Source organism: Calidris pugnax, unplaced genomic scaffold (genome assembly GCF_001431845.1).
Source record: "Calidris pugnax isolate Ruff unplaced genomic scaffold, ASM143184v1 scaffold13, whole genome shotgun sequence".
In the NCBI taxonomy this organism is placed as follows: Eukaryota; Metazoa; Chordata; class Aves; order Charadriiformes; family Scolopacidae; genus Calidris; species Calidris pugnax.
In genome coordinates, this window is record NW_015090810.1 from 22,384,587 (window position 1) to 22,397,822 (window position 13,236).

At 40.0% G+C, this 13,236-nt stretch overlaps 1 protein-coding gene across 2 annotated transcripts in view; it reads right to left on the bottom strand.

Annotated features, from left to right (window-relative positions):
* Window positions 1-13,223, bottom strand: part of ROCK1 (Rho-associated, coiled-coil containing protein kinase 1) — an 84,703-nt gene extending 71,480 nt beyond the window's left edge. The window contains exon 1 of one of the 2 annotated variants that reach the window (XR_001411552.1): window positions 12,312-13,223. Coding sequence is in view for 1 of the 2 variants with exons in the window: in XM_014938600.1 (XP_014794086.1) it covers window positions 12,312-12,404 (93 nt within the window). In the remaining variant the exon portion in view is untranslated. The remainder of the gene's footprint in view (window positions 1-12,311) is intronic. The other variant, XM_014938600.1, reaches the window with a different exon arrangement.
* Window positions 13,224-13,236: the final 13 nt, after the last annotated feature.

Genomic DNA, 13,236 nt, shown 5'->3' on the forward strand with positions numbered 1-13,236 from the left:
ACAAAAAGCCTGAAGAAATCAGGAAGCCCTGACTTAAGTCCCTATAGGCCAAATAAACAATCCCAATGCCAAAATAATCTTTAATTATAATCTTCCTATAATCTGCCCGTTTTCCAAACCTCATATTTGTATTTATCTTATGGACAGACAAAACTTCCTTCAACACAAAGAGCACTTTTTTTGGTTCTTGTATCCTACCACCACCCAATAAGTGAAATCTCTTTTGTGTTCTGCAGTTAGGAATATTCAAAAGTACAAAAGGACAAGATCACAGTCTGATACTGCAGTGATGTTACCCGCTTGTTGATATTTCATTTACCAAGTAGCAGGAGAAAAGAGGAAAACATGGCACACCAACTTTGATTTCAACTTCTCTGATTGTGGAAAGTCAGTCGTTCCATTTAAATACTTTCGATTGTTTGATTACCAAAGTCAAATTGACTTTATCCATTTTATTTTATCCAGTATTTTTTTAAAACTGTTAAGAATGAAATAACTTATGGTATCTACTGCACAAATTTAAGAATTAACTCAAGAGTCTATGAATAGACAGGACTGGCACTACTGACAATTATTTCTTTTGTCATCTGCCCAATTAGTCGCTCCTCCTCTTGATTACTTCTTCAATTCTTCTGCAGTAGAAACAAAACAGAAATTAACTGATCTGAACAGAGAAGAACATGAGATCTTGGTAACAGGCATCCCCCTGAAAAATTAAAAAATTAAATGATTCTTGTGCTTTGCAGAGCTGAGGACACAGGTATCTTGTCCAACTTAAGCATGAGCTCTTTTGGTTAACACCATTTCCACTTTCTGCTATATGAAGAAAGGAGGCTTAACTAACAAACCAGCTCATTTCTATAGCTCTAGGATGAATAAGCTGCACTTCATTATACCTGAAAACCATTTGTTTATCATGATGCAATTCCAAGGCAAGCAAGATCTACAGGAGATTGCCTAATCTAAAGTATGAGCTTTAGCTCAAAGTTGCAAGTTACTTGCCAAAAAAAGAAGGTTGCGCCTTCTTCCATTGTTATGAAAAAGGTTGATTCCAACTCCTCTAAGAACATAAATATATTTTGTGAAAACATAATATTACTTTTGAAAGTAATTCTTAAATTCATAGCCATATTTCATTTTGTTTTGCTTTTGCTAACCCATCACTTCATAAGACAAATTTTTAAAATTAAACATAAAGACTTGACATTCCTCTGGCAGAAGGAAGCTCACTAGTTCATCAACTTGTTTATAAAATACACCTTTGTTGGGTACTGTTACTTCCTCCCACAAAATGTGAGTAATGCAACACCACTGGAAGGCAAGTCTGCTGATGTTGAAACACACGAGAAAGATAGAAAGTGAAAGATGTCCCACTTTGATACAGTTAGTCAACTTTGCACAAAACGGCCTGATTTGACGGAAAATCTTCAACTGCCTATTCTGGTTGAATCTTAAATTAAAAAATTAAGTTCCTACTCCCTTCCACTTCAGAGGAAGCTTCCCAACCTGCAAATACATGGTTTTAATCAATACTTTCTTTTATTCCTGACCGTGTCAATGAGTCTGTCAAATTGCAATGAAAAAAAGGTATATGAAAAAAATCCTTTTTTCTTTCCCCCAGAATTCCTTGTTCTCAGACCCTTCCTTCCTATTAACTTATCAAGAACTATGATAGAAACTATTCTTTATATGAAGGTGAACTTGACCCGACTCCCTTTTTTGCCAGGAGCTAACAGAGGAGGTTGTCATGACCAAAAGGTAAGGTCAAGAACAATGCAGCCATCCCGACTCTTCCCTGATGCTGGCCCGAATCAACTGTACAGAAGGCAGAAAGTTACACAGGAGTCATTTACAGTTGCAGTCCCAGAACCGAAGCAGCTCCAGCAGCACCAGCATCATGCCTCCAATTTCTCATCTAAACAGCATCTTTGATTACATCTCAAGTCCAAACTACTGATGAAAGTAGTTTTATGTATACTTCACATTAAAAAGACAAAAGCTTTGTTATGAGAGCCTGAAGGATTTTAGAACAGAAAAGAAACAATAGGAGAAAACTTCAAAGACTCCTCTGACCTTACACTCATCAAGAATTAAAAGCAAGAGAGACTTTTAGTACTTTCTTTACTCCAATCCAATCTGCCAAGTGGAATCAATGAACGACCCTGTGTATGCACGTTACTTGATACAAGACATTCTTTGTGTTACAACTCTATTCTTTAGATACATAACCCAGAATTCTCAGGAATATGGTCTTTCTAACAAGAGCCTTCACAACTTGTTTCAGAACCACAATGTGACTAGTTCTGAAGATTTCTCCAACTGCCTGATTTTACAAGCCAAAAGCATCTCCAAACCCTTGAAGGTCATGCTACATGCAGAAACCACATGTGCAAGACAGTTTGCGGAGTATGAGAAAGGCTGAAAATAGCCACGAGCGTGTCAGTAAAAGACAGAAGACAAAAACTCTTCCAGGAAGCTTACTAATCTATTCTCTACGGAGAGAGATTAGCTTCTTAATGACATCTCCAATTCCAGCATACTGAAATAAACCCCACAACCAAAAAACCAACCCAAAAAAACACACAATCACATCAACAGTTCAGCTTTCACTCTGTAGGCCTTAATGGGCACTTTGTTATTTCTGTCACCACCTTCACTCTGCTAGTGTTGGCAACAACAGCCCCTGTTTCAAAAGCCACGACAATTGTTGCCAATACTAGCAGAACAAAAACTTCCAGTCCTAATAAGTTTACCATTTGGCTGGCACCATTTTTGGCCGGCACCATTTTTGGCCTTGTATTCCTACAAAAAAGGATATATAGCGTGTAATAGCAGGTTTGAATGGTCCCAAGACTAAAACAAAGTATATCATCGGTACATTGGCAATTGTTCGTTTATTTGCCATTGAACTTAGTAGTAACTGGAGTTTAAGGAGGAGGACAGAAGCTAACAGAAGATTTATTAGAGCAATAAAGTGCTAGGTAGACTGGAGTGGCAGAAGAACCTTTCCTCTTTGCAAGTGGAAAGTAAATTCTCTCAGCTTAATACTGAGAGGATTCTTTGCGTGCCTACGGCCAAAGCTACTTTCTAAGAAGAGATTAGCATAATAATACATTGGTATAACAAGATCTCATAACAAAGAAGGCCTCACGAGGAAACTGTAAGATTCCACCTCTAACACTGACAGTAGTGCATAATATCAAGACCAAGTTGTGAAGCACCAGTATTGCCTCTATTTTCAGCTACAGCTTCATGTCCTGCCTGGTATTGTTCTGCGCAACCTGGCATTGTGAAAAGGCATGGGGCATGTATAAACAGCACAAATTCATTGCCCTACCTTCAGTCTCACTCCTCTCCATCCACTTTACGCTATCATCTCCTGCCTTCCTCCCCTCCTAAATACCTCAACATAGAGTCACTCCACATTTGTACTCAAAGGTGGTCCTAAGATCTGAATTAACATTCTGGACTCTGTCACCCATACTCCAGGAAGATCAAGACCAGGCTGGACGGCGCTTTGAGCAACTTGGTCTAGTGGGAGGTGCCCCTGCCTGTGGCAGGGGGGTTGGAATTCTATAATCTTTAGGGTCCCTTCCAATCTAAACCATTCTATGACTCCAAGAGGGTGCCTGTTGTACTGACACCTTGCACTTCAGCTTCTACCACTAGCAGTCTCTCCTTCTGCTGTTTTACCTAACTCCCAGGGACAGGTTCCTGCCCCATCAGCATCAAAAAGTCTTCCACATGGCCATGCCAATAAGAAAGCCCTACCCAGTGTCCCTCACTGTCCGTCAGAAGAAGAATGATGTACATACACAGATATAGAAAAAACAATGCTACCAAGGTTCAGAACCCTGAAAAACTGAAGTGGCACTCCTGGAGTTGTGAAGTAGACATCAGAGCAATGCTTCCTCCAACTGAAAAATTCTACACCTAATCTTTTTCAACTGCAGTCACAAATTACGCTTAATGAGCTTACCAATTCACAGCAACTGTCTCCTCACATACAAACCCTTATGCTTAAAATTTCCAAATCTACAATTACACTATACAGAAAGTTACTCTCGTCTTCTGTGGCAGATGCCTCTCAGAAAATTATTTGGGCTACAAAGAGGTTTACTGATCAAGCTAAGACCAAAACACTTAGAAAACTCTGCAAATAAATGCAAAGTGAGTACTGATTACTTTTCTGTTTAATTTCAGTGAATTTTATGCTCTGCTACAAAGACTCAACCAAGTAAATGCACTTCTGAGAAGGGGAAAATTACAGGTTGCCCAGAGAGGCTGTGGAGTTTAGCACCTTCAAGATACTCAAAAGCCATCCAGGGCAACCTGCTCTAGGTAGCCCTGCCAGAGCAACAGGGTTAGACAAGATGACCTCCAGAGGTCCCTTCCAGCCTCAATCATTCTATGAAATAATGACCACTTGTACCCAACTAAATACTACTTCCACTGTGCACATGGCATTAAATAGTCTAAAGGCAGACATACAAATCATCCAAAGTAACCGATTTAGAAAGAAGAAACAACTTCTTCAGTTTTCTCTAGACACTTCTATACCAAAATATGCACATAAAGAAGCTGGTTTTGTCTCAAAGTCTCCAATTTCTTGGAATACTAATTGTACCATCACCTATCAGTATGAGGTGAGTGCCCTGACCATCCTTCCTTCATGTTTTCCCATTTGAAATAACCATTACAGCTATAGTACAAGTCCTACCAACCATCTTCTAAAAAACATAACTTCCCCAACCACAAAACAGGGAAAAATTTCCTAGCTGAAATTTCCAAATGTCAGGAGAAGCTTCTGGCCTCTTCTTCTTTAGAAAGTGCATTCCAGATGACATACTTAATTTTGTGCAGTCAGGGCTTTTTTGGGGGCATTATTTATTTCCTAAAAAAGAAGCCCAACCCCCACAGAAACAGTATTTTCATAGCAGTCAGTGACTGCATGGGAAAATAGCCATCTTGTATTAATGCATTTTATATGTAGATATCAAACATCAATAGACCTTATCAGGAAGTATCAGTTTTCCTCTGAATATATTCATACTTTAGAATTTAATACATCTGAATACGATGCAGCACTATCTGGATACGATGCAGCTTTAAGAGAAAAAAGATAAAGACATAATTACTCAATATTTGCATAACTGTTAGAATTTGAGGATTTGTTGGCCATATTTTTTTTAAGTGACTATTATGACTCATGAAGATCTGTAGGAAAAAACAAGTTCCAACACAATTCCACTTGTGTTTCCAGATCAAGTTCTGTAGCCCAGACACACAAACTAGAAACTCATTTAGGTAGTTTCAACCTACAGTCCAAAATAAAGCCTTAGTTCATGGAGTGTTTTCTACAGAGGTTTCCAAGCACGAGGTCTTTGCATCATCTCAGACCATGCAACTGAAAAAAATCCAAGAAAACTCTCACATATTTCTCAACTCTAAAAAAGCTGCAGAAAAATGAATGCATATAAGAAATTTAAGAGGGAAAGCTGAAAACAAAGAAATCAGCAGATTTAAATTAGGACCTATTAATAAAGAGATCTTACATACTGTCCCCATGACAGTTTGTATTATATAAATATTGACAGGGAGTGGCAATCTTTCAGTTAGTTAAAGCCAACCCTTTACAAGATTTTGAGTATCAGAATAGACTTTGACCTGTGTTCCAGTTAGAAGCTGGTACTGATCCTGGGCTGGTTCTCCCGTAGCAGCATGGGTAGCTAACCAGACCAAGCAACTGCCGCTTGTCTAGCCAGTAGCTAGACTGCTGGAACTAAAGATGCACCACAGCCTGTTATACTCTGCTGATGCCGTTTCAATACTGAAAAGCCCAAGGAGAAACCTGACTTGAGATTACACAACAGGAGACCTGATTGTCTCAGCAGAGTAAAACACTATGGACAACAAGAGCTCTAAAACATTTTTCTTCTTCACAAAGATCAAGTCTCAGCTCTTGTTCAATCGTCATTAATTCAGGTGTTTATTTCACAGCAGACTACCCAGAAAGCTAAAAGATGGTATTATTTGCATTTGTCTTAAAAGAGCTATAACTGGGTGTTGTCGCATAGTGCTTACAGTTTTACCAATATTGTTCAGTCACTCCTTTGACTTTACTGCTGCTTGAATGACTGGACAAATTAAGGCAAAGACAGAATAGTTTTCAACCATTCTCTAATTTTGTTCTCAAGGAAGGAAGTTCAGTTTCTCAGTATCTCCACTTGGAACTGCAATTTCTTGATGACAAAAGGGTTTTGATAAATAGCGTCAAGCAACATCCATAAAAAAATAGACTTTTTTTAATTACATGCTTTGGGACCTCTCAAATTCAAGACAAACATCCTGTATTGAGACAAACATCCCAGTATTCCTTGGTAAGAGACCTAAAAAAGCTTCTCATTTTATGTAGTACTAAAGCATGTCCTATGGAATTGTGCTAACAGCGAGTGTGTGGCTATCAATATCATCTGCTCACAGTGCTTCTAAATATTTATTAGGTTCTCAATGAGTGGCTCATGAAGCTATCTTTGTCCTCAAAGATTTACAGACCAACAGGTTGATTTTCACTTTGTCTAACAAACAAATTCCAGGTGTTTCCCTCTTCCTTCCCACCACCCCCAAAAAACCAAAACACTCCACAGTTGCCAAGGAAAAGGACATTGTTTACAAATTTTTTTACTTGATAAGAGCATTTATAATTTACTATAGGATTTTAGGTTCTTTTTTTACTCCTCTTGTTGAAACATGTCTTAACATCAACTTTCTATTATCATTCTTGATTAAAACTTTTTACAGGAAAAAACAATTACATTCCTACAGCCTCCAGTTTTATGAGCAGAAGAATTGGCTAAGGTAACTGTTATTCCTGTATAGAAGCTACCATACACTGTGAACCAAACGCTAACATTTTGACAGCCCTATCATCTCTATTGTTAACTCTCTGAAGGCTTACAGAATATTAAAAGAGTCTTCTAAGAGGTGCACCATGAAATAAGAATCCACCAAGTTACTGCATTTCCAAAGCCAACTTAGAGTTGCATTTAACCTTTGATTAACATACTAAGTTACACATTATATCATTAATTTCACATCAACCTATATATTTTGTAATTCCTAGGGATAAGCAAGCAATATTAACTTGCCATTATAATCAGTTTTGCGTATAAAGCTTGGGTATGGTAACTTGAAAAGATAGAATTATATTTCTAAGTCAGCCAGAAGTCTTACTTTAGATAGAATCTCACGGAATCATTTGGGTTGGAAGGGACCTTTAAAGATCATCTAGTTCCAACTTCCATGGCCAAGGGCAACGACATCTTTCACTAGACCAGGCTGCTCAAAGCCCTGTCCAATCTGGCCTTGAACACTTCCAGGGATGGGCCATCCACAATCTCTCTGGGCAGCCTCTTGCAGCGTCTTACCACCTTCACAGTAAAAAAAACTTCCTTCTTATGTCCAATCTAAGTCTACCCTCCTTCAGTTTAAAACCGCTGGCCCTTGTCTTGTCACTACAGGCCCTGGTGAAGAGTCTCTCTCTACCAGAAGATAGAAATATTCAGATGTTCTCTCCGAATATCCCCAAGTCCTTCTCCACAGAGCTACAACCAATCCTTTCAACACCCAGGCTGTACTGATACTCACGATTGTCCAAACTCAAGCCCAGGACCTTGCATTTGGAGCTAAAGAATGGCAGAAACATGTCCAAGGAGATTTAGTCAATCATTATATTTCCCCATATTTTGAACTACCTCCAGACAACTTACAGTATCCTGAAGTTGACACTCTGCAAATGTTCACACTCTGCTTTTTTATGCATGAGCTTCATTAGCAAAGAAGTAAGATTCTCAGATACCAAGTTTCTCCAGCATTTTATCACTGATTCTAAGAGCATAGTTAACATAGTTTCAGTGATGGTGATTTTCAACAGTTACTTTGATAGATAAGAACTTCTGAAGTAAAGTTACTTTGAGTTAAAGTCCTTACTTTCTTATTTTTTTTAACCAAATCCCTGACCATAAGGTCTTCAGAAGAGCTATCTAAGAATTTAAGCAGATGGGAAAAGAGGTGTAGTGACGATAGGGCCTAGTGACGATTGGGATGTTGCTTTTTTTTTTGTTTTGGTGTTGTGTTTTTGTTTGGTTTTGGTTTTTTTGTTGGGTTTTTTTTGTGGTTGGCCTTGATGATCTCAAAGGTCCCTTCCAACCATGAAGATTCTGTGATATGCTCTGATAGAGATTTACAACTCCAAATTACAAAGAGGATGCAATCATCTCACCTTTTCCTATAAAAGACAGATGAACATGAATTCATCTAGTTAAATACGAAATAGAAAACAGACCTAGGAAAAACAGGTCAATCAAGCTCTGTACTTGTGTAATTTTGGTGCAGCAAAAAAGGAAACCTCTTAAGACTAGGTATACCAAGTTTTTTAATATACAGTGTTTACTGCTGTCAGTTAATTTGACAAGTGAAACATTTGACATCTTTGAAGATTAAGACCATCCAGAGTCTGAAGTTTTAAAAGTTAACTACTCAAGTAATTGACTAAGTACTTGAATTAACTGAGTTATTCAAGTCTTTACATAAAAGATGAAAAGACATTTTTTGAGTTATCAGAGCAAAGAGTACCAAAAAGCATTTTCATGAAAATTTACTAGTTATTTTTGAATAACAAGCTTAGACAGCTTCACTTGAAAATGTCCCCCATCTGTTCACCTGTTACGCCTCCCTCTCCCCACTCTACAAAAACTAGAAGCCCATGAACCCCAGGGATTTAGTAAGAAACACAGAGGAATAAGAAATTTGTTTCTATTCCAAAATTGTTGTAGAAGTATGCTCATTGAATACTGCATTCCACTGCTTAATACCATTAATGAGACACTAAGCTCAATTTAATAGCTAGTTAGTTACATTGCCTTTGGCTCTACTTATCACATCTATGGTATTCACCAGTATCTGATCATTGCACATCCTAGAGCATGACTACCTATCTAACGCAGCCTTCACGGTTTTATTAGATCTTTTTAGGACTGTAGGACTCCTAGTACCTGATAATTTGAGAAAAAAAGCACTACACTACACTGTGGCACATGCTTTACGCAGAACTTAGGCTTTGGCCTCCTCACGGCTCATCAAAAAAAGACAGCCTATCTTAAGATCTCCCAGCCTAGCACTAAATCAAGTGCACAAAAGGCCCCAAGAAACCAACAAGTTTAGTTACAGACAGTTGCAACTTAGTCCAATTTCTTACTCTGTTTTTATTAGTTGCATTAAGAGAAAACAGGAAAAATAAACACATCTCCAGCTCTTTACGAAATTTCCTTCCTGCAGCATGTAAATTGAAGTTATATAGTCTTCAGTGTCTTTTCTGCCTGCTTGTTGTCAGCGCTCTTCTCCCACACCTTCCTGAAATGGTAACACATGTTCCTTTGTATCAGCCCCCCCACCCCATCTACTTTTCTTAGTGTTCTCATACTACTTCATATATAAATTTAGAATCTTTCTAGCATACTGAACCTAGATTATGACGTTTACAGAAACCAAATCTGCTATAAAACCGATTTAAAAGTTATTCTATGACTGCCTTTTAGTCTACAAGGGCTACAAATTGATGGGGAAGAAAATTAAGAATAGAAGCAAAATTAAGCAAAGCTAAAGAAGATAAAACCATCCTAAGTTCTCTTTGCTGCTACTTTTCTTCACAAAGCCAAAAAAACTGTTTCCTGAATATAAAGGAGCTCCAGTATTTTAAACCTACATGTATAGGATATCAGATGCTGAATTTAAAGTGTCTGTGCATCAGTTACTCACGTATCACCACTCAGATACATACAGTTAGCTAACAGCTTTGCTCAGGAAAAATGAAAGCAATTATAAATAACATCAATTCACAACTTTAATCATAGGGGAAAAGAGGTTTAGACTTAAAAGTTGTGGGGTTTTTTATGTAGACTGATCGTAAAAACTTGGTTTTATTTTCTTTTTAAGTGTACCAGGCCTAGAGCCCGACAAGTCTCCCTCTTTAATCAGGGACTGCGGGGAGGGGAACAGGGTGTTCATCTTAGAAGATATTTTAAGCATAAATTGATTACACCTACACCTAAGAATTTTTTCCTTAAAAATATATTCACGCAGATTTACAATGGATTTGATAGATAAATAGTACCTTGGGCCAAGAATGATGCTTGTAGCGTGAATCATCACGAAGAACTAGTGTAAAAAATTTAAACTCTTTAGAAAGAGTTAGGGTACTCCAATTCTATAAAAAAGACCCAAGAACCAGCTCAGGATGAGAGGTATGAAACAAAGTAAAGGTCCAGCCAGCAGAGAGATTGATACAGCAACCAAACACATTCAAAGTTAACCTACCAGCCTGTTTCTTCAGAAGCAGCACTTATTTTTTTAATTGGTATTAGTTTACAAGAGCAGTTTACAAGTCCAGCTTAAAAAAAAAAAAAACCACAAAGCAAACCCAAAAACAAGATTCTGGTGACTATACCATAAGAAGCTGCCTTTAAAAAAATACGCAAAGATATGCCCCAAAATCTCAGAAGATTTCTGAAAACCTGTCACTTTAAAGGACATTTTTAAGATCTGGGTACAAACACATGTTCTAAAACTTTACACAAGCATGACAGGAAGCATCCCAACAAGTTCATTCCCAAACTGACTACAGCTTAGCTCCAAATAGCAATTCGTCCCTGAAACAGGGCAAATCCTTAAACTGATTAAAAGGTGAAGGAATACAGTTTAAAGACACTATCAACTGCATGCTTGATACCTGCAATCTCCTTACTATTGCTGTAGGAAGGTCCCCATAATATGGCCAGCTTTAAAGCACATACTAGCAAATTGAGTCATGGCTAACATAAAGCTCTGGATACTTAATTGAATCTATACTCTTGATATCTATCAAGAGAAGCTGGGTGTAAAAGACTCATATTTGACAGTAGTCTTAAGTTATCAAAATTGACAAAGTATATCCTAAGCATCAGAGCTCTTCTCACTGCTGTGGTTCTGACAGATATGTAAACTGGATCAAAAGAAGCAAGTTAACTGGAAGATGCTGTACTATCTTCCTTTGTGGCAGCAACATCCACAAGGCTCTGTCAACATTTCAGAAGCTCACAGATCAGTAATAAGCTAAACAGAGTACACAGTATCACAAACTTGTAGAGATTCTTTCATTAGATTCTTTTCACCTCTCCACCACCTTACGCTCAAGCAAGCTTTCTGCTAAAAGCCATGCCACAGAAGATGAAGAATGATTACCTCCACCCCCACACCCCCTTTTCCCCCCAACCCCAGATGTCAGGGTTCACACTAGGAACAAACTCAATTTACTTGTTCTTCTCTGACAACAGAAAGCCAGGAGGAAAAAAAAAAATACACTAAAGAACCTTTACCCCTTGCTACAAAGAAAACAAATTCTCTACTTTGGTGTAGAAGCACAAATTATAATTGCTACTATTTACCAGCATCTCTAAGCATATCAAAGTACCCAGCTACATCCCAAACAAATTGGCTGGATTTAGCATACACTTTATCGAGGTACCTTATATAATCAAAACTAAAATATCACCCACTTTGTCAGCTACCAAGTGATGTCGGTTTTACGTCAGGAAATGTTATGGTTTGCTTTCTTACGATGCAATTATAACACTGACAGCACTGGTTCATACCATTGAACCATCAGGTATGATCAAGTAGGGAAACAATAAGCAAGCAGCCCTCTGTCCCAGGCCCAGCACACCAATTGGTTTAAAACGCATTTAAACCCCTGCCATGACTATTTCCCCACCTGTAAGGGCACATTCATCTTAGAGCTGTGTTTTACACGTCATTAGCTCGCATTTGCAAACCTCAACGCTAAACAGGCTGAAGTCAATGGTGCAGTGCTTAACCACAACATAAGAGGACCTCACTCTTGGAAGCAAAAAAAGAGGGAATTGGTATATCAAAGCTATTTACAGTCTCCTGCTCACACACAGGACTGGCACTCACGAAATACGCCTCCCTACAAAGCGTCCACCGCCCCTTATGACAGTCGGTGAAGAGAAAAAAGGTGCATGAAGGGAGAGGGATGACAAGTCTGAGGCAGGACCGGGCGGGCGCCTCCTTGGCATGAGAGCCGCTCTCCCTGTACAGAAACGCTCAGGCACCCTCGGCTCAACGCTGAGTAAACACAACACACCAGTGTGGAGTTAAGGAGGGCGGTGAGTCAGCCCGGCAGGGCGAGATTCGGTCCCACAGGGTAAGAAATTCGGGGAGACGGGACCGAGGGCCCATGGGCGCTCCCTACTCACCAGCAAGCAGTCCACGTTCACTTCGGATTTGGGGTCCTTTAAAGTCACGTCGATTTTTTCAAACCGAGACTCAAAACTTTCTCCCGTCGACATGTTTCCGGAGATAAAAAGTTTCCCTTATTCCAGAGCAAAGTAAGGTTAAAAAAAAAATAATGCAAAAGTTGAAAACAGGAACGAGCGAGCACAAAAGAGAAACCACAGAGCCTCCACCAGCCTGAGGAGCGCTTCCTGCAAAATCTCTTCAATCACAGAAGTCTCTTCGGAGGCAAGTTCCCCGGGCTGCCCGACCAAGGGGAGAGAAACACCGAAGGAGAGTCCACGGCGAGGGCGAGGTGGGGGGGGGACACACGGGGCTGCTTCTCCCCCCTCCTCCAGGCACGCACGCACTTTCCTGGGCTGCTCACAACTCCGCAGCAGCAGGTTTCCTCTCCCTCCCTCCTCTACTCGGGCCCCAGCGTCTCAGCAACCTCATTTTCCCAGCCGGGGAAGCCGCCCTGGGAGCCAGCGTAGCGGTTCCTCCTCCTCCTCGCCCTGCAAGGAGCGGCGGCGGCGGGTCGGTGCCAGGTTCCGAAGCGCAGCTTTCTTTCCGGAAAACCAGGAGAAAAAGCGAAGACAACAACAGAAAAGGTGAAAAAAATATAAAAAAAGGAAGGAAAAAGAAAAAAAGCAGCCTGCTGGGACACCAACAAGGCAAAAATGAGAGAAAAAAAAAAAAAAGAAAAAACCGTAAGAAAATCCTGTCGGCGGCGTGTCTCAGAGCCGTGGGGTTGGTCCTTCCATGGGCACGGAACAAGGGAGGCCGGGGGGAGAGGCTGCCCCTCTCCTCGGCTGTGCCCTGCCTGGGGCGGGCGGGGAGCACAGGGCTGCCAGCTGCGCGCACAGGCCGCCCCGGCCCCCGCTGCGAGTCACCCCCCCCCCGCGGGCA